Raw genomic sequence first — 27,183 nt, 5'->3', positions numbered from 1 at the left:
AGACAGGGTTTCAACATGTTGGCCAGGTTGGTCTCAAACTCTTGACCTCAGGTGATCCGCCCAACTCGGCCTTCCAAAGTGTTGGGATTACAGGCGTGAGCCGCTGCACCCGGCCTAGGTGGGATTTCTTTAAACTAGATGTTGACAATCTCTCCTACCCTCTCACCTCAGGCTTTTACTGCAATTCAGTTATGCTCCACCAGGTGGTAGCAGATATCTTGACTCTGTCATCCACAATATGATCAAATTATAATTTTCTGTATGAATTCCATCGTAGATTTAAACTATATATTTTCAAATAAAAATTAAAAACCATTTTAATAAAAACTTTTAATCATTAAGTATTATTTTAGTACTTAATATCTCATATGTTTATTACTTATTTTAATACTTAATATCTAATATATTTATGTTAAGAATTATTTTAATATAAATAGAAATCAGTATTGACTAGTCATATTTTCTCAAGTCAAAAAGGCAAACTATATAAAAGTATTTTTCATTCTATTTCTAGCTAATCCTGTTCTTGTCTCTGGGCTTAATAGAATGATACTGTTTAATTTTTTCTCTGATGTTCTCTTGTGTGTCCGTAGGAAACGACTGGCACAGCTTTGTGACCTTAGTCAGACTTAGAAGCACAAATTTCTTGCAGCCTCCTTCTGCTACTCGTTGTAGGATGTTGGTGTTTAGGGAATAATTTTTGTGCCTGCCTTCTTTTACTTGGCAATAATTTTCTATTTATCATATTCAGAGTTTCACTTTCATCCCTTCCATTGGCAAAATCAAGAAATGAAAATCTCTGACCTGCTCAGACTAAAAATCCCCATTCCACCGAGTGAGGCTTTCTTCAATGAGAGGGCAGTAATTTCCCACTGATTCATAGAAGAACATCACTTTTCTTCCCATGAGCTTTTTGACTGGAAACTTATCTAAACTATTTTACATAAGGTGGTAGTTACCTTGCCACAAATCTGAGTTGCTACAAAATAGTTTTAAATAGTTCTATACAAAGGGAGCATCTTGAAGCCAAAATGTAAAGTTTCTGAGCAAAAGTTTAACTAACATTTGTAAACAGTTTTTAAAAACAAATCCCCCAAATTTTTGTTACAAAATTTCTAAACATTCAGAAACAGTGTAGCAAACACCTCTAAATCACCACCACTCAGATTAAATAGTTATGAGCATCATGCCATATATTTTAACATATATCTGTGTCTATTTTTTGGTATAAAACATTTAAAATTGAGCTGCAGATATTGTGACCAGTTACCTCAAAACGGTTTGGCATTCATCCCCTAAATATAAGGGCATTTTGTTACATAACCACATTATCACCCCTAGGAAAACTAACAATACTTCCTCAATTTTATCTAAAAATCAGTTCATATTCACATTTCCCAAATTTTTCTTTAATTCAAATGCTATAATTACATTTGGTTGCTATATCTCTTTAGACTTGCGTATTAGAAATGCCATATATGTGTGCCATGTATGTGTATGTGTGCATGTGTGTGTATCTATCTATCTATCTATCTATCATCTATCTATCTATCATCATCTATCATCTATCTATCTATCATCTATCTCTCTATCTATCTATCTACAGATATTGACCTTTTGATGAGACCAGAACAGTTGTCCTACAGAATTTCAGTATTTTGGATTTGTCTGATTTTTCTCTGTAGTGTCATTTAATCCTAACATCATATTGTCAAGTTAATTTTATGACAACCAATTCCTATTACCATGTGAAAGTTTTCAGAAGTTGCAGTAGTTTGAACACACAAAATCTTTGTGGTCTGACAAAGACCTGATTCTTTCATGGTTCAGGAAGACTCGCAACCATAGAATGTCAGAGCACACCCCTGCCTCCCCCAGTGGACACATTAGAAAACTGAGGCCCAGAAAGGGCAAGTGTGAAGGTGTTTGTTCTATTGCTGTTGTAACAAATTACTGCAAATTAGTGTCTTAAAACAACACAAATTTGTTACCTTATAGTTCTGGAGGTTGGAAGTCCAAAATGGATCTCACTGGGTTAAAGGTACTGGCATTTCTTTCTGGAAAGTTTAAGGGAAAATCTGCTCCTTGCTTTTTCTAGCTTTCAGAGGCCACCTGTGTTCCTTGGCTTCTCGTCACTTCTACCATCTTCAAATCTCTCTCTGACTCTGACCCTGACTCTCCTGCCTCCCTCTTCCACTTATAAGGACCCTTGTGATCCAGCCCACCTGGATACTTTTCCTATCTTAAGGTCATCTGATTAGTGATCATAATTCCATATGCAACCTAATTCCCCTTTTCCACAGAACATGTTTACAGGTTCCAGGGATTAGGACATAGACATATTTGGGGGCCATTATTCTGCCTACCACAGTAAGTGACCTGACAAAAATTATACTGTGAGTTGCTCGCAAGAATCCTTTAGTACACTGCCACCTGAAATGTTTGTTTGTTTTGCACTGGAATTTGGTAAAAGGTGATACTATATTGAACTCTGTTTAAGAGAGTTTAAGAGGGATTAAAGTGATTTTTTAATTATAGAATGGCATTTTTTTTTTTTTTTTTTTTTGAGACGGAGCCTTGCTCTGGACGGAGTCTTGCTCTGTCGCCCAGGCTGTCGCCCAGTTCACGCCATTCTCCTTCCTCAGCCTCCGGAGTAGCTGGGACTACAGGCGCCCGCCACCACGCCCGGCTAATTTTTTGTATTTTTTTTTAAGAAGAGACGGGGTTTCACCGTGTTAGCCAGGATGGTCTCGATCTCCTGACCTCGTGATCCCCCCTACCTCGGCCTCCCAAAGTGCTGGGATTTAGAATGAGATTCTTACAACCAGGTGGATGCAGTTTGGTTCTGGAGGATAGTGCTAATTTGTGTATCTGATATATCTGAAGTCAGATCGTTTTACCCTCTAGTTTTGTTAAGGAAGCTGAGTGTTTTCTTTGACTATAATTAGAGAATCCAAATCACTTGAATCTTACTATTAACTTCAACTTGACATCCTAAATTCTACTTGCCTTCTTTTATCAAGTACAGTGAAAGAATCCAAAAATGTAGGAGAGGCATACACACCTTTTGTGGGTTATCTGCTCAAATCAAAGCCAAGAGGATCATGCATCAATATCCAAACCCATGCGATGTCGAGACTTACTGCTTTACTAAAAGGTGAGCCTCTGCTGTGGTCTTAGATCCTTTCAAAGTCCAGAAGGCTCTGTGGGGTGGACTCTTGGTATGATAATTTCTATAACTGCCAATGTTGCAAAGAAATTTTGTTTTTGGCTCAAGTAAATATTTTCTCCAGATCAAAATTTTTGTTTCTGGCTTAAATAAATATTTTCTCCAGATCACACTCATTGATGTCTCATTAAATGCAATAGAATGTGTCTCATTAAATGCAATAGAATGTGTCTCATTCATGTTGGTTGAAGTGGCAAATGAAAATCATTGAATATTGTTGATCAAGTAGGAAAATCCAGTTTATTGGGAAGGTTGAATTATGAGGTTTTAGTTAACAGAAGTGGAATGTTTTAAGTTAGTGGTTTTAGATCACTTATTGGGGGGAGTCAGACAAGATAGGGAGGAAGAAACTACAGAATCTTGCCTATATAACGGAACAGGGAGTTGAGCCAAGAAAATAGCTAGAGTCAAAACCAAATGTGTCGAGGGATTCAGCTGAACTTTGAAATCTCTACTCTTGGGTGTCCTGATTATATGGCTGACTCCTTAAGGGTATTATAATGAAAAAAGCCACAGCTCTCACCTTAGGGGAATGTCTGGAAGGAGTTTGGGAGGGGGCTTGGGACCAAGGAAGTGATCTTGAGGGCATGATTTTGAATTTGAAATAACGGTTGTGAAAAAAAAGATTACCCAAGCACTAGGCAAGATGGTCAGGCAGATTTTACTGGAGGGGGCCATGGCAATAGGTGTAGGGACCACTGCAACAGGGTCTTGCCAATCAGACTTAACTCTGACCCCAACCAGGACAAGTGGGGATTTGTAGCCAAGGAGCAGGGTGGTGACAGTGGGTGGAAAATGACTAAGAGGAAACATCAGGGATAAGGGGTGTCTGGCTAAACTAACTTGATAGGATTCTTGCTGCAGGCAGGCCAGGGTGGTAAGATATTGAGGGTGGTCAGATACCTAGAGTGGGGGATTTTCGCTAACCTGACTTAAAAGGATTCTTGCTCACATTTGATTCAACAAGGACAGGGAGGGAAGCCAAGATTGGGCCTAGTTATGAGGAGCACTCAGAGGAGCTTGACTAAAGTTTGGTCAAAGGAAAGAGTCTTTGTCCCTGTTATTATTCACACCTGTGAACTCAAGAACACTTTTGGGCATTTCAGCTGTGTTGAATCTTCCGTGGAAGTGGCTGTCAGGGGAAGTAAATGGAGTGTTTCTGTGTGTCTGCATTGCGTCATTTATTTTATCCAGTGGCCCTTGCTTCCTGGAAAAGAACCCCAGGGCAATAGGAATTTAGAGTTTATTCTTTTGCATGTTCTTAGGTCCCGGTCAAGAGGGCCGCCTGGAGGGGCAAACAGAAACTAGGTATATCAGAGGATGCTTCCAGGTGAGGAGAGTATATCACCCCCATTAAGGAACCTGGAGGAGACAGGTCTCCAGCAATGGAAGAAGGTTCCGAAGAACACATGAAAGTACCCACGAGCAAAAGAGTCAGCTGTAACTTACTTTCCTTCTTCCCTGTGTCCCAGTTTCGGAGGGGTTAACCACGTGTGCACAGAGGAAGGGGCACGGCACAAATGGGGTGAAGGGGGAAATGGCTAACCACATCCTCTTCTCTGACTACAGACTTGTTCATCTGCAGGAGGCCTGAGCTGAGGAAGGGGTGGAGGCCCAAATGAAACTGTGTTCAGAGTTTTGACTATCACATGAAATTGTACAAAAATGAAGTTACTTTAGGATTCTATCCCAAGCGCTTTGCTTGCTCACTAAGATTGTGACAGTTGTGATGGTCCAGGCTGGAGATGTCTGGGGCCTTCATTAGCATGGTGGGAGGTGGAGGAGGATGATGAGGCACAGAAAGAGGAGACATTGAGCAATGCTAATAACGTTCTGTCTGTTTTGTATTTGGTTGCATAACAAAGTGATGTTAAAAAATTATTCTTTGAGTGTTTTGTCTTCCACCTTATCACAGGTCACCTAATATTGACCAGAGTGTGGGAAATGAATTAGCACTCTCCATAGCCTATCCAGTCAATAATTCTGCTGGATTTACCTCAAGAGTCCAAAACGGACTTCCTCTAATCCCCTGTCTCCTAGAATCTTGGCTTTTTTAGCCCTTAAATCACAGTTAAAATATATATCTCAGATCTCAGATAAGGCTTTCTTCTGTTCGCCCTTCTTTTCTTCCTTCCTTCCCTCTCTCCTTCCTTTTTACAGCAAAGTTATGTAACTTAACAAAAGAAAAGCAAATGAACAATAAACTCAATTTCCTCCATCCTATTCCTTCATTTTGCTTTTCAGTGAAATTGTATTCATGTTATCCTGTGTGGATACCCTATTCTGTGTCCTGTTCTTCCCTAAGCATTATTTCTAGAACTTGACTGTGTTTTGACATAGTCCACATGTTTGCATAGCTAATGTCTATGGGCTCCCTGACATGGAATTATAGCATAATTTCCTTAGCCTGGGTGTTGGGCACTGGATCCTCTCCTGTTTTTCTCACAGGATGTCCGCAGTTGCCAGTGCTCCCCAGGTGCAGGCCTCCCCTCAATATGGCCCAGACAGGTTGTCTTTTAGACTGAACACGTTGGTAACTAATTAATTTTGCTGCCTGTTGGATTATTTACTTGGGACTGTACATAAAAGAGAAATTTCTGGCACAAAGGCTAAGAAGGATCTGTTAAGAAATTTTTAACATTTTGCCAGAAGACGATAAAAAATGTGAACAAGCCAAGAGTTGGTTCATCTAAGGATAAGATCATAAATGGATGAAATGTTAGAAGATCCAGGGTACTTGTTTTTCATCAAACTCCAGGAAGGCCTTTCTGATATAGTCCAAAGAATTACTTTTTAACCTTGTTGTAAAAGTCTTAATTTGATTTTGAATTTTTTGCTTTTCAACTACAATTTTAGCTGCCTGGCAGACTTTCAGGTTCTCTTTTTAGTGAGTGTTTGACAAACTATTCTTGTGGCTAATCGAACCAGTCAAATCAGTGAAATTCTTTTGTGTGATTTTTTTTGACTAATAGTATTTTTTATCCTTCCACTGCTTTTTAACATTTTTTATTATGGAAAAAATTTAAAACTAAAAATAGAAAGGGAAATAGATAAATGAACCTTCCTTTACCTGTCACTCAGCTTCGATGACCATAATTTTCTGCTCTTCCTGTTTTATTTTTATCCCTTATTCCTTTTTCCCTCCCCATTCTGGTATTTTAAGGCAAATCCCAGACATCATATGATTTCATCCATAAATAGTTAATGTGCATCACATTTTGTTAAATGACCACGGCACAAAGGACAAAGCAAATGGGCTAAAATGTAAACAGTAACTGAATCTGGGCAGTGGGGATTCTAGTGTTCTTTGTACTACTTTTATTTTGGCAAATTTTCTGTAAGTCTGAAATTATGTCCAAATAAAAACTTAAACAAATGAACAAACCAAAAACATGACCGTAACATTGTCCTATCTGAGAACCGAAGTGACAGATTTTTCTTGTTTTATGAAACATTACGCTCATGGAAAGAAATTAAGGAAAAAAAGCCCAGAAAAATATTACAAAGAAAATACAAATCACTAATAATTCTAACACCCAGACATAATCACTATTAAATGATTATGCATTTTCTCCAGGCTATTAAATAGACACTTGTTGTACTGGACCCGTATTAACTGCAGTAGGGATGGCACCAGGTTCAAGAGGCTGAAGAAGAGACCTGGAGCCAGCAAAGGAGGCATAGGGTTTACTGAAGGGGACTTACATACAGGGCAGTCCAGTGGTGGTGGACTGGATGGGAGAAGCTCAACCTCCTGTAAAAAGCATGCAGTTGGGCCTGGCGTGGTGGCTCACGCTTGTAATCCCAGCACTTTGGGAGGCCGAGGCGGGCGGATCACGAGGTCAGGAGATCGAGACCACTGTGAAACCCCGTCTCTACTAAAAATACAAAAAATTAGCCGGGCGTGGTAGCGGGCGCCTGTAGTCCCAGCTACTCGGAGAGGCTGAGGCAGGAGAATGGCGTGAGCTCGGGAGGTGGAGCTTGCAGTGAGCCGAGATGGCGCCACTGCACTCCAGCCTGGGTGACAGAGCAAGACTCCGTCTCAAAAAAAAAAAAAAAAAAAAAAAAAAAAGCATGCAATTCACATAGCATGTTCACTTAGCACTCTCCCCCCAGCAACCTCCATCTGGGAACCCTCATTTCTTGTTAACTTATTGCTATCAGGTCTGGTTACCATACAACACCAACACACACAAAGACACACATACAAACATATGCGTGTTATTTAAAAAGACAAATAGTACTAATTGGCTTATAACAAAACACACTTGTTGCCACCCTCCCCTGTAGCACCCTCCCCTGCAGTGCAAGTTCCCGCTGTCTCTCCATCTCCTCTGCCAGCAGGTTCTCCCTCATGGCAAAATGCCAGGTGTAGTTCAGCCTCCAGCACAGCATCTTGTGGATCTACCACAGCTGTGGAGATAAAAATAAATCATATTTTGCTTATATTTTTCTTAAGAGAGTGTGTTTTTCATGTTGTGTTTGATCTTAAAAAATCTTTGTTTTGGGGTGGTAGACACCGCGGACGGGCTTTTTCAGTAGCCACTCTGAACTTCCTCTAGCAGGTCTTCCTCCACTATAGAGGCTGGGAAGCAAATGCTACATTTCCAGACTCCCTGACAGCCAGGGCTCTGCATGTGGCTGATATGAGACTTGGAAAGTTGGTGTGAGTGGGGCCAAGCACAGCAGAGGGATTTGGTTCCTCCAGCTGCAGTGAAGGTTCCAGTGTCTGGTTCTCTGTGTCTTGGCGCTAAGTGGAAGGCAGGGGAGGTTATGAAGCTTTTGCCAGAACACCCTCATAGAGGGATTAGGTATTTCTCCTGGGTGAATTGATCCTGATTGTATAGCAACTAAATTTGGATCACCGAGCCTCCCAAAATGTTATAAGCTTCCTAATACGATATAAGAAGTACCTTTCTGCTTGAACTAGTTAGAGTGAATTCTATTGCCTCCAACTAAGAAACCTGACAGAAGAAATCATTGCATTCCATGGTACTTCCTGAGATTTCAAAAGCAAATCCTCTAAACTTCAGTCACCCATGGTTTTAATAATTATTTATATTTTGCCTATATTCCTGAAGTTCCTTTCAAATCACTTGTTTTATTTGGCAAACAACCGTAGTTGGTATTTATGGCAGGTAATAGTCTATCTACTTTTCTTTTTTTGAGACAAGGTCTGGCTCTGTTGCCCAGGCTGGAGTGCAGTGGCTACATCTTGCTTCATTGCAACCTCTGCCTCCTGGACCCAAGGGAGCCTTCCACCTCAGCCTCCCAAGTAGCTGGGATTACAGGTGCACGCCACCACGCCCAGCTAATGTTTTGTATTTTTTGTACAGATGAGGTTTCACCATGTTGCCCAGGCTTGTCTCACACTCCTGACCTCAAATGATCCACCCGCCTTGGCCTACTAAAGTGCTGGGATTACAGGCGTGAGCTACCATGCCTGGCCTATGTACTTTTCATAGTGGAAACTGAGACAAAGAAAGCTTAAGTGCCTCATCCAAAGACGTGTGACTTCTCTGTCATACTGCCTAGAATCCCACTCCTTTCCACTATTCTACGTCCTCAGCCCGTTCCGAAATTTAAAAGTCCCATGAAAGTCTTGGGAGCTAATTAGAGCTCTAGAAAAATTTGTAGGAGGGGTGACTGACTCGGTATGGTGATTCCTATCTAATGTGATATGCTTATCTGTTTAAAATTTGGTTGCATGTTTACTTTAAATTCTTTTCTTTATTTTCCTGTTATAATTTTGTGCTTAATGTACAAAACTTGGGAAAAATTTAGAAAATCCTAAGGAAGCAGAAACAATCATCCATTAGTCCACTACCAAGCAATCTGCATTTATAATGAGTGTATATTTATAATTTATAAATTTCTCAGGATAGAAACAAAACATGTAAAGAAAATCAGGACATTCTGAACAATACCCACATCTTTGGGTTGATATCAAGGAAGATAATCACATTCTTCCAAAAACATTTCCTGATGCCTTTGTGAGGGATCAAATCCAGTAATGACCCCCAGGGTTTATTCTTGGGCTTTGATCTCTTACCTATTTTCACTCTATTTTCATATTTGCCATCCATGTGCTGAAACTTTAGTCACAGAGTTTGCTGCTTTTATTTGTTCTAACTTCCTGTGCTATCTAGTTACCCAGGTGCCCACATTTTAGAGGCAGGTAGCTGGTGCTGTATCTCTATTACTCCCCCGCCTCTATCTTCCAATAAAGCTCTTTTTCTTTTCTTTTTCTTCTTCTTTTTTTTTTTTTTTGGCAGGATCTTGCTCTGTCACCCAGGCTGGAGTGCAGTGGTGCAATCAGAGCTCACTGCAGCCTTCACCACCTGGGCTCAAGCAGATCCTCCCACCTCAGCCTCCTGAGTATCTGCCACTACAGGCGCGTGCCACCATGTCCAGCTGTTTTTTTTTTTTAAATTGCTTGTAGAGATTGGGTTTTGTCATGTTGCCCAGGCTGGTCTTCAACTCTTGGGGCTCAAGTGATCCTCCCACCTCAGCTTCCCAAAGTGCTGGGATTGCAGGCATGAGCCTCTGCATCTGGTCTCAGCTGTTGATTTAAACGGGTACCCCTGCTTGTCTCCACTCCAAGTGTCCTCCACTCTTGTCCAGGGGTCAGGGGAGGGGACAGATGTGGTGGTTATTCCCAACAGAGGAGAAGGTTCCCCTAGCCCCACTTGGTGCTAGAGTCACAGTTGTCCCTCTAGTTCCCAGAGGCACCTTCGTGCTGGTTCTGCCCAGCTTCCTGCCCTGTTGGCCTTCACCTAGCAGTTCTCCACTTCTCATACCACTTGCTGAGCTTTTCCTCTCAAGGCTAAGACTCTTCTTTGGATCCCTGGAATGCACCTTTATTCCTGTGACAGGTTCTAACCTGTGCTTGTTGTTTCCCTGACCCCTGCCTCACTCCTTGCTTAATAGCAAAGTCACTCAAAGTTGTCATCCAAGTCTTGATATTTTTTCCATGATCTGGGCCAGGAAAACCAGCATCTCCCAGAGGCTGTGATCTCACTATGGCAACTTCCTCCCACCTACCCTAATTCCACGCACCTTTGGGAGTGTTCTTGTCTCCAGTGGACTCCTAAAATGACCACTCAGGCTCAGACAAATGAGGGCCACCTCCTCCGGTGATTAGCCAGCACCCCTTATTGATGTTCCATTATTCTTCTAGCAATAATTATTTCAAATGCAGCAGGTGAGCAAAGGGAAGCTCAGGCCAGGCAGAGCCAGCCCATAGCTATGCGATTTCAGCCAGAGCAAAACGACAGACAACATTGCCTTGAAATGTGACTTTTGGAGACAGAGGTAGGGTAGCCCCAACTTCCCCAAAACCAAAATTAATACAATTAGACAACGTGTAACGATCATAGGGACTTTCAGGGTATTGATGTTATATGCTGATCATCACCTCTAAAGTTCCAACCTAAATTCTTAAAATCTTCTAGGACACTTTCATTTGAGTGAAAATCTTTTTAACTTTATAATTCATTTCAAATTTCAAAAGAAATATAAGCAGTTTCCCATTGTTAACAAAACCTAAGAAATATTTTTAAAAGTAATTAAAAGGTGATCATATATTTACCTCCTGACTTCCTTTATTCAAGAGGAAAGCAAACACTAGTTTGTTGAAGCTACCGATTTCAGGTTTCTGCTACTGACAGATAATAGAATGAGACAACATGGCTGTGTATTTTCTATAACCAAAGCCAGCAAAGACTTAGAATATGAGGTTTATACTTTCCCAAGCAGATGTAGAGGAATAGAATATTAGAGGCGAACGAGTGAGCTAGGTGGAGGGAAGAGGACCACAGTGAGAACAGGAATAGATCTCTGAGACAGGCTCTGGCTGCCAAAACTCAGGGAAGAAGATGACAATACAAATGTGTTTGTTTTCTGTTGCTGATGAAACAAATTACTATAAACCTCATGGCTTAAAACAACACAAACGTATTATCTTACAGATCTGGAGGTCCAAAGTCCTACAAGGGTGTCACTGGGCTAAAATCAAGATGTTGGCAGGGCTGCATTCCTTTCTGGATGTTTTAGGGGAGAATCTGTTTTCTGGCATTTGCCAGCTTCTAGAAGCAGCCTGCTTTCCTCAGCTTATGCCCACTTCCCTATGCAAAGGCAGTACCGGCCAGTGGTGTTTTTCTCATACTATATTGCTCTCACACTGACTCTTCTGCTTCGTCCACATTTAAGGGCCCTTGGGATTCCAGTGGACCCCCCTGGATGATTTGGGACACTCTTCCTATTTCAAGGTCAGCTGATTAGCAATCTTAATTCCACTGTACTTTAATTCACCCTTGCCATGTAACAACATAGCCATAGGTTCTAGAGATTAGGATGTGGGCATCTTTGGGTGACCATTATTCTGCCCACTACGAAGTCTATTCAGGTTTGGAGACACGTACCCTGTTTCTTCTCTGGTACCCTGGAAGCTTTGTTAGCCTCCATAAGCTCTGTGTACTGTCATGGGGAGACAGCAGTCAAGTAGACGTGGAAGTGAGGCTGCCAGTGATTTCTGGGCCTCAGGGATGAGCATGGAGGTAGCTGCAAGAGCTAGCAGGCCCCACAGGGACCGACTGGTTAGGACAGTGAGGCACGTGTGAAAACCACCACGAATCCCATGATGGGACCAGATGAGGATACAATGCCTTAGGGCACGCCAGCGAAGGCCAGATCAGATCGCTCTCAGCAATGTCACGAGGGAGCTGCTGATGACTGAGGAGGCCCACCCCAACCTTACAAAAACCCTCCTGGAAGGGAGAAGGAACAACGTCTGAATTGATCCCCAAACATCTAAATTGGCTCAGAAAACACTGAGGTTACTGTGAAAACCCTGATTCGACTAAGATGAAGTTTCTGTCACTAGGCTGGAGGGGAATTTGAGATAAAAATTAAGTTGTTGTAGACAAATCATGCAAGTTCATATTTCACGCCCCGATTTTGTGCTGAGGTGCGCCTGCTACGTATAAATTGGGACAGTGTTGCTGTATCTGCCTTTCTGACAATAGCATTGGGAGAGACTCCTTATTTGCAAGCGCTTGGTGAAATGAAAGCTCACCGTAAACCTGTGTTTTCCTCCTAAAGCTCCTTGGGTGACGTGGACATTTAAGTCAAACCCTGGAGGGAGAAGTATGTCACATTCTGTTGAGGCTGTTCCCTGACAGCTATTTTGAAACCATCACATTTTCAGCATTTTTTTTAAGACCAAGTAAAATGTTAAATATAAATCTCCACTCAGCTCGGTGCCTTGCTCAGAGGCATGACTGCAGGGGGGCACGGGCTGGGTGGGGGCCGGTGCCCTTCCTAGATGGGGAGCAGGCACCTCACTTGGGTCGTCCTGAGTCACCACCTTCTGCTTACGGTCGCGCTCCCACATGGTGCCCTCTAATGGTTTCTCACCATAATCTTAACAACTATCAAGTCAACCGATTTGCCCTACAAATCACTGAAAGGCACCCCTTTGGAAGAAAGTGGTCAGGGAAAGAAGTCACCAAGAGCTGTAAAATTTGAGGCTTCAGGAGATTTAATTGCAGTGGTTTGGCCTCAGCTTAGAACCTCCTCCTAGACTGGTGATGGTCTTCCCCGGATGCTGGAGGTCCAGGCCCTGACACTGCGGAGACAGGGCATCGGGCCGCCTGAGGGGCTGACCAGCTTTCTGGCTTCCTCACCATGAGCCAGTGTTACTAGGGCTGACCCCATGTGTTGGGCCCCAGAGCTCTTGGGCTTATTACAGAGCAAGTGATTGTGATCAGTGGGCTAGGCAGTACAATCTGAATGGTTAATACGTATGTTTTGTTTTGTATTTGAAGGGAAAAAAAAATATTACAGTATCAGTAATAACATTAACTAACATTTATTGAATGCTTATTGTGTGCTAGGTACCAGGCCAAAGTACTTTATATACATTATCTCATTTAATCCACATAAGAGCTCTGAGGGGAAAGAACGATTATCCTCATTTTAAAGATGAAGAAGCTGGGGCTTAGAGAGGTTAAGGTTCCCTGCCTACAGTCACTCAGCTTGCAAATGACCAAGCCATGGCTTGAACCCCGGTCTGTCTCTCTGGCTCCAGAGCCTGGGTGACCGGCAGTATTAACACCACTGCTGGAGGGAACATAGCTCTGACATTTGAGGGTGGATCCTTCTTGGAACCATGCTTTCCTACCCTAGCAGCTATTAGCAGGCCAATAATTAGGAACTTACTCTGCACAGGTACAGGGTGGATCTGGCTTCAGGAATTCTTTGGGGTAGAGATGGGAGGGACTTCTGGACCCTTGAGTCCCTGAAGGGGCTCACATAAGGCTTAGCTTATGGGAGTGAGGATAGTGGGGTGGGCAAATAGAGCTCAATAATACTGCCTTATATAAACCAGACTGACATTTTTCAGTTTATATTGTCCATGGACTATTACAACAGAAGCATTTTCCTAAGGATAAAGCTACATATAGGAATATTAATTACAGATACAGCTCATTGGTTTAGGTAGTCCCTTCCTAACAATTTGAGGTGATTCTTGTGATCCTGGAATCTAAACATGGCATCACTATTGTGTCCTGGACAGAACCAGACATATGGTATAGGAGGGGTGCAAACCTTCTGGATGTTACGCAATAGCAGCAGCAGGTAGGAGACAAAATATCATATGGTTTTCATAAATAGGAGGAGATACACTCTCCTTATGTTGTGAACATTTAAAGTTCAGTTGGTTGTCAAGGCATTGGGCAGGACTGGTGACATTCTGTCTTTCAGACTCTCAGCTCTGGTGGTGGCAAATTTGATGTCCCATCAATCTGCACACTCTGGAGGGTAGTTTAAAGCCACGGTTTCATCTCTGAGCTGATGGGTGGGACAGAACAGAGGAAGAGACATTAGATGTGGGTGAACAGCAAATCTGACCGTGGAGATCTCAATGCTTTGACGAATGCAACCACAGAAACACAAGGCTCTTCTTTTTTTTAATTTTAAAGGGAACATTGGTCAATTCACTGTCATTTAAAATGGTGTGACTAAATTTGGGGCATTTGATGGGTGTAGTATCCCTTCTTCCTCAGAGGAAAGGAGTCTGGGGGGATTCCTCGTCCCTGGGACCCCAGGAAACCTCTCTGCATTCTCCCTAGACCAGCCTTCTCCTTCCATTTTAGGAATTCAATACGTTTTCTGTAACAGTGCTGCCTCCACCACTGATGACAAAGCTCTGTGAACTGGACACTACAAGTGCTGGGGACAACTCTTCAGGGTCCTCCACCTCTGGCCGGTGGTCTCCACCCACAGGTCCTTGCAGACCTGTTTCCTGGACGGTCAGATCTGAGTCCGTTTCCCCGCACTGCAGCGGGAGTAATGGCTGGTGTCGGGTCAGCGTATCGCTGCTTTTCTGGGCCTCCAGGGAGTTCTGGTGCGTAGAATTCCTGTGGGCCATGGCGTTCTTCTGAGGCTCATCGAAGCTCAGTGAGAAGGTGACCGTGCCGCTGCCGAAGATGACCTTCTGCTTGCATCTGGGCTGCTGCTGCGATTGTTGCTGCTGTGGGAGGGTCAGGGGCTGCTGCTGCTGCTCTTGTTGGGTTAGGGCCAGCGGCTGCTGCTGCTTCTGCCTCTCGGGCTGTGGGAATGGGTCTTCGCTGTTGCTCTTGCTGCTGATGGAGGAGGAGGGGGTGGATCCAGTGGAGCCTCCAAGGCTGCTGGACCGCTTGCGGGAGACGTTGCTGCGGCGCAGCGTGGCCCGGGCAGCCACCTTGAAAGCGTGAGCTGCGGTGCTGCAACGCACCTCCTCGATGGTGTTGCGGGATGGCTTGAAGAGAATGATGTAGATCTTGTTGAAGAAGATGCACGCCAGCAAGCCAAAGCTGGCTGCCAGGATGGCAATCACCTCCACGGCAGAGACAAACTTGCCGTAGGTGCTGGCATAGGCTGGAATGAAGGAGATCCAGACAATGAAGAAGATGAGCATGCTGAAGGTGATGAACTTGGCTTCATTGAAGTTCTCCGGCAGCTTCCGGGACTTGAAGGCAAAGAAGAAGCAGATGGCAGCCAGCAGGCAGGTGTAGCCGATCAGGAAGCCCAGGGCCATGAGTGAGCCCTCGTGGCACGTGATGAAGATGATCTCATCCTCCAGCTCGTGGTTGCGGTAGCTTGAGGGGGGTGCAGTGTAGAGCCAGATCACACAGATGACAATCTGCATGAAGGTGCAGAGGAAAACCAGCAGGAACTGCAGGTTGAGCCCCCACCACTTGCGGTGGAAGCTGGTGGGGATCTTGGCCTCAAACACCAGGAGGACACGGTTGGTTTTCACCAGGATGCAAGAGATGCAGAGTACGAAGCTGATGCCAAAGGCCGGCTGGCGCAGGCGGCACGTCCAGTCCTGGGGCTCCCCGATGAAGAACAGGGAGCTGGAGAAGCAGCAGAGCAGGGAGAAGAGGAGGAGGTAGGAGAGCTCTCGGTTGGTGGCCTTGACAATGGGCGTGTTGCGGAACTTGATAAACACACCCAGCACAAAGGCTGTCAGGAAAATGCCCAGCACGGCAAAGAGGGTGAGTGCGATCCCAAAGGGCTCCGTCCACGACAGAAACTCGATCTCCTTGGCAATGCAGGAGGTGTGGTTCTCATTGGACCAGAAGTCATCAGGGCACTTGTTACAGGCACTGGCATCTGTAAAATGTCCCAGTGAAGAGTGAGTTATTGTGTGGCACAGACTAAAACGTGTGAGTGTACATGTGGTGGTGGGAATACACAGTTTTTTGGATGTGGTCACTACATATTTTCTTCATTTTGATGAAATCATTCTGATTTTTACATGATCAAAAATATGCTGAACCCCGACATGTTTAATAACATGGTTAATTTCATGTAACTCTGATGGTTCTATTGTTAGTTTGTTTTCCCTTTGCACATGACATGGGTGAGGCCCCTGCTTCATTTAACACTACCTGCTGATGGTTTATAGCAGGGAATGATCAACCTTGCTGGACAGGTGGCTGTTCTGCACACCAGAGGTCTAGAATGGTCCATCGACTCTTCACAGAATGATTCAAGCTTAGCCTGATTTATTTATTTAAGTATTATTGGGTAATATTTGAGGTTTACAACATGATGTTGTGGGATACATATGGGCAGTAAACTGGCTACTCTAGTGAAGCAAATGAACATATCTGACATCTCATATGGAGAGTGATTTATTTTGGATATATGGATGGGCTTTGTAGACATGCCAGAGCAGACTTCCTTTTAGATCAAGGCAGAGTATCCCATGCACATGACCTGTGCTTTCCTCACTCCACATCCACAGCTTTTCGATGAGGGAGGCTGCAGACTCATTCAATTGACAACTGTTTGCTAAGTCTCTGCTAACTCCCAGGCAGTATGCAGTTTTGGGCAGTGAAAGGAGCATGGGTTTTGGAGTTAGAGATCTGGATGGAATCCTGGCCGTACTACTTACTAGTGATGTGACTTTGGTCAAGCTTCTTAACCTCTCACAGCCTCAGTTTCCTAATTTATAAAATGGGAGCAGCAATAGCCCCATTACTGGGGTGAGGATAACATGAGATAATAATATCAACTATAGTTAATATTTATGGAGTACTTCTAATATGCCAAAGTTTTATTTAACAAATATTTATCTAGAACTTACCATGTGCATTACCAATATTAATCATCTAATTCTCAAAACTCTATAGGGTAGGTTTAATTATTCCCACCTAAAAATAACCTGAGAAATAGGAAAAACACAAGTAAGACAGCAAATTCAGTGCCAGTCACCCAGCAGGCAATTCTATGATGGCCTATTAACTCTGGAGTCTGGAGCAGACAGAACTTTGTCCATTCAGGGCCACTAAACTCTAACAAAAAGGAAATATATTGGCCAACAATATGCAGTAAGAGAAAGATGTGTAATAGATGTTGTTAGCTTTTACGGTATTAAAAGAACATCTAACATCTTTTTCTATTCCACCTCCATGCCCAACATTTTGTGATGCTCAGACATGTCTTTGTTAAATGAGAAACTGTGCAAAGCACCATCTCAGCCCAGCCCTTCCATGGGCTTCACTGACCCCAGGCCTCCAAAGTGGACCAAGCCCTGCACAGTGCACAAGAGGGGTTCTCTTACCTGTCTCATCGCTATACTCCCCATCAGGACACTCCACACACTCAAAGCAGCAGGTGGGCTCCCCCTCAATGATCCCTTTCCTGGTCCCTGCCAGGCAGTCTCGGCTGCAGTTGGAGAAGGGCACCTGGAGGACAGACAGCACAAAGGTGAGTGGCTGTAGTTGTAGGGTCAGGGGCCAGCCCTACTGTCTCTTCAAAACATGTAAGAGGGAGGAGTTTGGGCACAAGAATCAGTGTGAGAGACGCTGGGCCCATTCCAGGCAAAGGGAGGTCCAGAGGTCCTTGGTTTTGATATCTGTGAAAGGGACAGATGCCTATGGGCAAGTGTGTGTGTATACATGCACACACACACACGTGCATGCACACATACACACATACACAACCATAGGATTCTATGATGATCTGGGAAAAGTGCCACTACTTTCTACTACTTGAAAACAGATGAGAAATACTAAAACACTAGACAACAGACTTAAAGGACATAAGAAAGAAAATGCATCATGACCATGGTGGGTTTATGCTCAGGAGTGCAAAAAAGTCTAGTATTAGATAAATCTGTAAGTATTATTCACTGCATTAACAAATTAATGGAGAAAAAATAATATGATCACCAACAGATAAATAAAAAGCATTTGATGAAATCCAACACAAACTATTCATAAAAGCTTAGTAAAAAAGGAGTGGGAAGAAATATCTTTAACTTGGAAAGGGTAACAAAAATACTCTTAGAGTAAACATCATTCATATAGAGAAAACATTAAAAGTATTTCCATTTAAAAAAAGGATGTCCACTATCACCACTACTTTTTAACTTTGCACTGGAGGTCCTAGCTAGTGGAATCAGACAAGAAAAATAAATGCATACATTTTGAAAAGGACCAAATAAAACTGTAATTATTTGCAGATGATATGGTTGCCATAAAGAAAACCCAAAAGAACAACCGAATTATTAGAAACAACTGAAGAGCAGGCCCAGGCTAAAATGCCATAGACTACCAGTGTTCTTAACAGAATTTCATTAGTTTTTGTTAAAAACAAAACAAAACAAAACAAAAAAACCCTTCACCTTTTGTTGTGTGCTTTTGGTTAACTTCCAGTTTCTTCAGTGGTTTTTGTACAGTTTTGTCCAATTTTATCATTGCTTCACCATTTCAAGAAGTCCTGCTTCTATCTCCTTCTTTAACTACATCAGCTAATTGAGTATTTATTCTAGAAATTTATTAGTCATTTACTATCTAACAATCTATATGTTTCAAAGACAATAAATGTATCATAAGAATGAAGTCTGTTTTGCAGCAGCATATGTATCTTAAAGGTAGAGAACACTTCTCACTCATCTTTGTAACCCCAGGTACAAAGCCTGGAGTAATGCTTAATACATAGTAGGGCTCTTACTATGTCCATATTGTCTATTTAATGTGTCTCCCCTCTACCTAATACTTTGTAAGATGTCTTACAAACACAGAAAGCAGTAAAATAACTGTCGCTGTTTGTAGCAGAAATGACTGGCTTGACAAAGGAGTTAAAAAAAACTTGAAGAGAAGATGATTGACATTATCTTCTAATGAATGAGGAATGGAAAGGCAGTAATGGACCTGATGATTGCCAAGACTCTCATGACCCAGGGAAGGGAAGGGGAGGGGAGGGAAAAGGACCACTCACATCATCATCTTCAACTATGGTGACAAGGTATCCTCAGAGATGTGCTCTCAGTCCTTGAGTTGCCAACCCATTTGATCACTGAATGAAAGCTAAAGGCCCTGTTTTCCAAACCCACACTAGGAATGCTTCTAAATTTTCCCCATTAAAGAATGATGGTTGCTTCCTCTCTTCCTATTTGAACACCCTTTATTTCTTTCTCTTGCCTGATTGCCCTGGCCAGAACTTCCAATATTATGTTGAATAAGAGTGGTGAGAGAGGGCAACCTTGTGCCAGTTTTCAAGGGGAATGCTTCCAGCTTTTGCTTATTCAGTATGATATTGGCTGTGGGTTTGTCATAAATGGCTTTTATTATTTCGAGGTATGTTCCTTCAATACCTAGTTTATTTAGAGTTTTTAACATGAAGGGATGTTGAATTTTATCGAAGGCCTTTTCTGTGTCTATTGAGATAGTCATGTGGTTTTTGTTTTTAGTTCTGTTTATGTGATGAATTACATTTTGCAGGAACAGAAAACCAAACACCCCATGTTCCCACTTATAAGTGGGAGCTGAACAATGGGAACACATGGACACAGGGTGGAGAACAACACTAGGGCCTGTTGGGAAAGGGTAGGAGGGTGGAGAGCATTAGGGAAAAGAGCTAGTGCATGCTGGGCTTAATACCCAGGTGATGGGTTGACAGGTGCAGCAAACCACCATGGCACACATTTACCTGTGTAATAAACCTGCACATCCTGCACGTGTACCCCAGAACTGAAAAGAAATACAATGAAAAAAGAATGATGGTTTCTTTATCCTTTATCAAGGTAAAGTGAGGTTCCCTTCTATTCCTAGATTAATGAAATTTTTGTTTTTAACCTGAGAGGGTGTTAAATGTTAATAGATACTTTTTCTGTGTCTACTGACATTGCAGAACTTTTATCTTTTATTCTGCTAATGTAATAAACTACATTTATGGACTTTTTAAAGTTTGGCTATCATTACATTCCTGTACATTCACCGCTAACTCTACTAGCAGATGATGTTTATTTTATACATTGCTGGTCTGTTTGGTGATATTTTACTTAGGATTTGAGCATCCACGTATATAAACAATATTGTCCTATAATTGTCTTTGCTTGTATTGTTCTATCTGTTTTTGGTATCAAGATTATATTATCATCACAAAATAAATTTAATAGCTTTCCTTCTTGGTTTCTGCTAGGCTGTGAGTGCCAAAAATCTCAAAATAATAACTCCAACAAGACTGAACTGTATTTCTCTCTCGTCTGAATGCCTAGGGATGTGGTCTAGAGTGATATAGCACTCCATAATGTTGGACACCTAGACTCTTTCTACCTGGTGGCTCTGACATGTTTGTCTTTGCCTCATAGTCCTTGATAGTGGCATTTGGTTTCCAGGAGGCAAGATAGAGGAAGGGATGAAGAAGAGAGCAAAGGATACTTGCAAGCACTTTCTTAAAGAAGGTTCCCAGAAGCCATCCCACAACACTGCCACTTACATCCCATTCTCCAGGATTTAGTCATGGGGCCACACTTAGTAGAAATGCAGGCTGAAAAATGTCATCTTGAATCTGGGTAGTCATGTGTCTAGCTAAAATAGAGTTCTATTTTTAAAGAAAAAGAGGAGTATAAATAATGAGGGCCTACAGCAATGTCTGCCATGCCTCTTTTTCTCTTCTTCTTAATGGTTAAGGAACAGGCTGAAGGTCACACAATGGCTTGACTGGAGAGCTGAGATTCACGCTTAGGTCAGTCTTCAAAGTCTGCACTTTTCACTACACCAAACTCTGCTTTATACCAGTCAAGGCTTAGAAGAATGTCTCCATCTGGGTCCGCTTACTGCATCCTTCAGCAACCATGAGCTAAAGAGAAATCCTATCACCACAGGAGTGGGCTGAGGTAGCCACCTGAGAGATCCATTTTTCCAAAAAGCAGTCAAGTATCTCCAAGCCTCCTCAACAGTCTTATTAAAGATGCCTGTCCAATTCTGGCCAAGGAAGCTCATCTGAATTCCAAGACCCTAATTAAGGTGTCTCTTTTACTTCTTATTTGTTGCAGCAAAACAAGGAAAGAATTATTGGCAGCATAGTGTAGGGAATGGAGCACTGAGGTCTAAGTTAGGGCCCTTAGGGTCTAGTCTCAGCTTTTATACTGACCATCTGTTTGGCCTGAGAAGTCACCTTTGCATGCTAAAACCTCAGTGTCATCAACTTCAAATTGGAAGCTTGGATACAAGGATCTTTAAAGATCTATCTAGCTCTAAATTCAGTGCTACATTTGTAAGAAAATTGAGAACATCAGTTAAGTATAATGCCATATTAATAATACTTTGCATTTATATATTAGTAGTATGATTCAGTTTATCACATGCTTTTCATCCTTGATCTCATTTGATCTCAATAACAACTTTGTGAAATATGCAGGGAAGTTACTAATATATAATTTATAGTTAAATATAGGTGGTATTTTTGTGGTCATTTCCACAAAAAGTACAGAAAATAATAGAGTAGATCCTAAGATTTGTTGAGTATCCATTGTGTGCTAGGTTTGAGGCAATGTTTCTATGAAAAAAATTAGATTTAACTTATAACTGTGTCGACTATTCCAAGAACATAAGTGACTGAATTTATGAGAATTCCCTGTGTTATTCATCTATCAATTTTTAAGCCCATGATGTACATAGCCTGGGAGAGGACATTAGGCTATGGAGAACTGTACAGGAGATAGTTTCCTGCGGCAGTGGAGAGTCATGTGCCATTAGAGAATTCAATTCTATGCATTAGTGGGGGTGAAAGATAAACTGGATGATCCAACAGGGGTAAACAGGTGGCAGTATAGCTGATCAATTTAGACTCCAGTCAGTGAAAATGCATGATAAATTAGACAAAGGTATAACTAGTGGACAGAGGAATATAACATCTGGAACCCCCAAATCTCCATCTGGAAAAGTCATGACATATTTATAATTGAGAACCCACCCTCAGAGGTGTAAGCTATTAAAAACGGCACACTGTGGATGAGATTCACTGTCTATAGGAGACCTTCCCAGTGGTAACCCATCTACATACTGGGTAACAGTGAAATTGTAGCATCTCATCAGGAACCTGTCAACCTAAGAAGCATTTGATAAGAAGATGAAGTGAGTCTTTGGTTATGTTGTAAAAAGTGGTCCAAGATGGCTGGGCGCAGTGGCTCACGTCTGTCATCCGAGCACTTTGGGAGGCTGAGGAGGGTGGATCACCTGAGGTCAGGAGTTCGTGACCAGCCTGGCCAACATGGTGAAACCCCATCTCTACTAAAAACACAACAATTAGCTGGGTGTGTTGGTGCGCCTGTAATCCCAGCTAGGGAGGGTGAGGTGGGAGAATTGCTTGAACCTAGGAGGCAGAGGCTGCAGTGAGCCGAGATCGTGCCAGTGCACTCCAGCCCAGGCAACAGAGCCAGACCCCATCTCAAAAAAAAAAAAAAAAAAAAAAGCGGTCCGAGATGCTCAAAGGTGATAATAAAAAGGCAAATGCAAATAGAAATGTGGTGGGTCTTATCCAGGCTTTCTGGGAGAGTTAAAAGGATGCCCTGTCTAGGATCTGTGTTCTTACAGAGGACCTGGGTTCTCAGCAGCCTGCTATATTCTAGGACACAAACATCATAGAATGGTCATCATTCCAGTGTGTCACGTTTCTCTTCCTTAAGTGCAAATTGACTGAGGGGTGGGCTTCTGGTTATTAACAGGCTTCCAGATGCAGTGATACTCAGGAACACAAGCATCCTCCTCTTTGTTACAGGTCTCCTGGAGGAGGAGAATAAATTGTCCTTATTTACAGTTCAGCAGCCCCGGGCTGTCACACTACCTCTGTGTGAACTGTCCAGGTTGTGAGGGTGGCGACAACACCAAATGACTCAGGTGAAAACATCCAGCTCCATTTTGGACTCCAGTGTCTTTCAATGGCTGTTACTGGCCATGGAGGTGGGGGCAATTCTTTGTCATGTAAGCTTGTCCCACACATGCTGGACACTTAGTATCCCTGGATCCCAAGTGCTGAAGGCCATTAATACTTCCTGGTCATTGTGACAACCCAAAAGCAGTCCCCTCCACTCTAAAACTTGTCTCCTCTGCCCTTGGCCCAGCTGAGAGCCACTGACTTGACCGATGTTTACATTTGCTTAAATATTTTGCTCTGGTTAGGGAAAGTTTTAGCCAAGGAAACTTTGTGACTAGCTAGGGAGTTATATTTGTGAAAAATGAAACTGTTTCAATACAGTAGGAAGGCATGGGGCTCAGGTTCTGGAGATTCTTCTCTTTACACTAAACACTATGGAATTCACAGGGAACCCCAAGATTGCAGAGGCCAAAGAGTTCAGGGAAGTGGACTCTTTATTTTGGAAGTCCAGTGGGGAAACCAAAGGCCCTCCCAAAGCCCAGCACAGTTTCCTGCCCCTGGTGGAGACATCTGGTTTTCTGATGGACAGCACCTACCTCCCTGGAGAACCCACTCCACAGGATTTTCTCCTCGTTGATGAAGAGTCTTTCTCCCTTCTTGGCATAGACGTTGTAATACCCGACTTCCTTAAACACAATGGAGCCATCCTCCGGGGAGAGGTGCCAGTTGATGATGGAATAGTTCCCCACCAGGTCACCACACTCATCAAAGGTCACCTGCTCCCCCATATTGTTTGTAAAGTTTAGATGCCGTAGGTGCTTCAGGACCTAAAGAGGAGCAGAGAATGAGTACAAGCCACAGGGCTGCCGCATAGAACCAATTAGGTAGGCTGTGCCCTGCACAACAACAGTAAACTATCTTGTTCCAACAAAGTGGGAGGAACGTGACTTGAGGAAGAGACAGCTTTTTCTAATTCACGCCAAAGTACTTGCCTGTGTTAGCAGCAGCCCTGTTAAGCCATGGGTTTTAATTATTATTCAAATTATAATTAGGGTAGGAAACACTTTCTCGAAGATGGGGAAAGGAAAGGGAGACATCTCACCTGGAAACTGGCCAGGTCAAAGGTTCTGCAGGTGTGCCATCACCTGGTGGTGCCCCAGGAGGGGCAGGATTTATAAGCCAGAGCCCATCCCTGGCATCTTCTGAGCTGGGCATTGGGGAAGGACAGGAGAAATGGCTGAATGCTCTTATTCTCCGCACTTTCTTTCCCTATGGTCCTGCTGCTGTGGAAGCGCTTTGCTGCCAAGATTCACAGAGTGGGGTGGAAGGAAGAAAGAGATGAGGCTGCGGGTAAAGCCCTGGCCATTATTGTTGTCAGAGTCATGGCAAATCCTTGAATTTTTATAAGGTTTTATATGTCACAAAGCCTTTGCACAAAAAGTCATCATAATAATTACTAACATATATCACATGTTGTCATGTAAACATTTTAGATATCAGTCATTTTACTACCATTGAGGCACGACCCTAAGTACTTTATATCCATTATCTAATCAAATCCTCACAATAAATAGTATTAAGCTGATTTTATTGCTAGGGAAACTGAGGCACTGAAAACTTTAAGTATCTCATCCAGGGTCACAATCCTGCGCTCTTAATTGCTATACTCTACTGCAGCATCGCTGGGCTCCTGGCTCTGCTTCCTCACATGCTCCTGACATCAGTCAAGAGGAGGCAGTGGGCACTCAGCCACTTATCTTTCAAGTGAGGCCAGCCTTGTGTCACTGTGACACCACGTGATAGTAAGGCAGGGTCCAGCCTGTGAGTGTAGGGTACACCTTCCACTGCACCTCCTGAATCTCCAGTAGTCTCCCATTCCGAGCTAATTTTTTTTTGGCTTTGTAGAGACAAGGTCTCACTATGTTGCCTACGCTGGTCTCGAACTCCTGGGCTGAAGCGACCATCCTGCCTCAGCCTCCCAAAGTGCTGGAGTTACAGGCATGAGCCACTGTGCCCAGCCATTTATCATTGTTTTTAAGGTACTTAAAATCCAACGTCTAATCTCACACTGGGACAACATTTGGGCTGAGTCCATCTAATGAATGGCCTTAATAGGCCTTTCTGAGGCCAAATTATTCTGATATGTGTGACAAACACGTGGACTGAGCCAGTACCTCTCCTGTCCCACTCCACTCCAGAGATGGCACTGCTTCTTAACAATTGATATCTGTATTAACTTTATTTTTAGACAAACATTTATTTATAGTAAGGAATATTAAATACAGGAAAGGAGTCACTTGGATTTATCCATAAGTAGCTCTAAGATATGCTTGGGGGCAGAATCCATGATAGACTATGTGTGCTCACAGGCATACCACCCTGGGCGCCTCCCCTAACCTGCAGTCTGTGAACGCTGCTCCATTGGCAGGCCCTGGCTGCCCCGACTTTCGACTCAGGTCTATGAAGGAGAGGGACCCCTCACTCTCTGCTACCTGGTTCTGCAACCAGAGCTGCTGAGCCATCCTCAAAAAAGATGGAGAATGGCTCCTACTAAGGATTTGTGTCCCTCGTCTTCTCCTGAGCCTTCCCACCTTCTCTGATGGTTGACAACCTTATGTTTGCCTTCATTTTTACTGAAGCCTTAAGGCAGTCAGTGGAGAGGAGGTGTTCTAGATGTGTGCCTTTCTTTTACCTCCACCTCCACTTCCTATCCCTCCTCGCTGTTGGGGTGACCTGACTTCTTCCTACCCAGAGTGATGTACATCCTTTTGTCTCTACCCCAACACATCCCTTTCCTGACACATCCTTCTTGCCCTCAAAGGAACATGCAGTTCTTCTGCTCTTTAATACTGCCCCCACTCCCGCATTGCTCAAAACCTTGCTCTTAGCAGTTTGGGGGCCTTTCTGACACAGCCAGCTCATCCTTCTCCATGCCGTAATCATGCCCCTCCCACTTCCTGCTGGGGGCCTACCATGACTCAGATGAAACGTGCTTCAAACCTCTCCAGGTAGCTTCCAAAGCCCTCCATACTTTGATCCCATGTACCTACCACGACTTGTCAGTGCAAATGTTTCATCCTAATCATAGAGTTTCCACTATCCTGTCCACATGCCATGCCAGGTCTGTGTGTGCGGAAAAGGAGATGAGAAAAGTGAAGAGGTAGGAAACTACCTCTTATTTGTACTTCCTATGTGCCAGTCACTGTTCTAATACTTAATGCACACTATATCATTTAATCCTCACAACAACTCTATGGATTAGAACTATTAGTATCTTCATTTTCTAGATGATGAGTTCCTTGGTTCTTAACATGCCAGGCAACAAGCTGCTTCTCTCCTTTGTCCACTAGTTCTCTGCAGTGGAACTCTCCCAGCATCAGGGTAGAAGTGGGGAGGGGAACTGAACAAGATCCTTTCATAATTAGCTGGTCATCTTTCACACTGGTCAGAGTGGACAGACAAGTGACTTAAAGCTCATCCCTGGCTACAAGTCTTCTGCATTAGTGTCGACATGGGCTGGAGATTTCCACTATCATCCTAACTTCAAAGGAGAAACAATCAAAAATCATTTTCTTAAAGTTTCTAAGTATTCATTAAAAAACTCATGATAAATACAAGACTGGAATTTTATGATATTGGAATCAATCAACCAGGAAATATTTACAGAATATCCACTGTGTGTTCTGAACTGGGCTGCAGAACTACAAGATATGGTCATCCCATCCTCATGGAGTTTTCATATGGATTAGGGGATAAAATACATGACATAAATACTCAGTGAAGCAGTAAACAGTGCAAGATAAAATATAGTTGACTGCTAACTGATGGAGTATCATCTCTAAGTACAGAGAAACTTAGAGGAGATAAAAATTAAAAAGGGCTGAAATGATCAATGCAGGTTTCAGGCATATTTTGGCTGGCAAAAGACAGAGGGAGGGAAGGTGTTCAAAACAGTGGAACAGCATGGGCAAAGATATCACATTAGGAATCAACATGATATGTTATGGGGCCAGTAAAGAGATCAATTTCTCAAGAATCATGTATGTACTAGAGAACAAGGGGAAACACAGAAGATAAGTAAAGAGGAGCCAAGGCAAAAAAGAGGCTAGATTTCACATTAAAAAGGTATTGGTGGCTGGGTGCGGTGGCTCACGCTTGTAATTCCAGCACTTTGGGAGGCCGAGGCGGGAGGATCACGAGGTCAGGAGATCGAGACCACAGTGAAACCCCGTCTCTACTAAAAATACAAAAAATTAGCCGGGCGTGGTGGCAGGCGCCTGTAGTCCCAGCTACTTGGA

General features: G+C 43.0%; 1 protein-coding gene across 2 annotated transcripts in view; it reads right to left on the bottom strand.

The window, feature by feature from the left end:
• Positions 1-12,015: 12,015 nt before the first annotated feature.
• The window catches only part of CASR (calcium sensing receptor), a 107,728-nt gene continuing 92,560 nt past the window's right edge, over positions 12,016-27,183 (bottom strand). Inside the window, exons 5-7 of one of the 2 annotated variants that reach the window (XM_055259357.2) lie at positions 23,482-23,712; positions 17,346-17,499; positions 12,016-15,889 (exon numbers count right to left, since the gene is read on the bottom strand). In XM_055259357.2, the coding sequence (XP_055115332.1) occupies positions 14,385-15,889; positions 17,346-17,499; positions 23,482-23,712 (1,890 nt within the window). In that variant the 3' untranslated portion in view covers positions 12,016-14,384. The remainder of the gene's footprint in view (positions 15,890-17,345; positions 17,500-23,481; positions 23,713-27,183) is intronic. The other variant, XM_055259358.2, reaches the window with a different exon arrangement.

The sequence above is a fragment of the Symphalangus syndactylus genome, chromosome 21 (genome assembly GCF_028878055.3).
Source record: "Symphalangus syndactylus isolate Jambi chromosome 21, NHGRI_mSymSyn1-v2.1_pri, whole genome shotgun sequence".
Classification (NCBI taxonomy): Eukaryota; Metazoa; Chordata; class Mammalia; order Primates; family Hylobatidae; genus Symphalangus; species Symphalangus syndactylus.
Note: the sequence above shows the minus strand (reverse complement) of the source record. Positions and strands in the feature narration are given on the sequence as shown.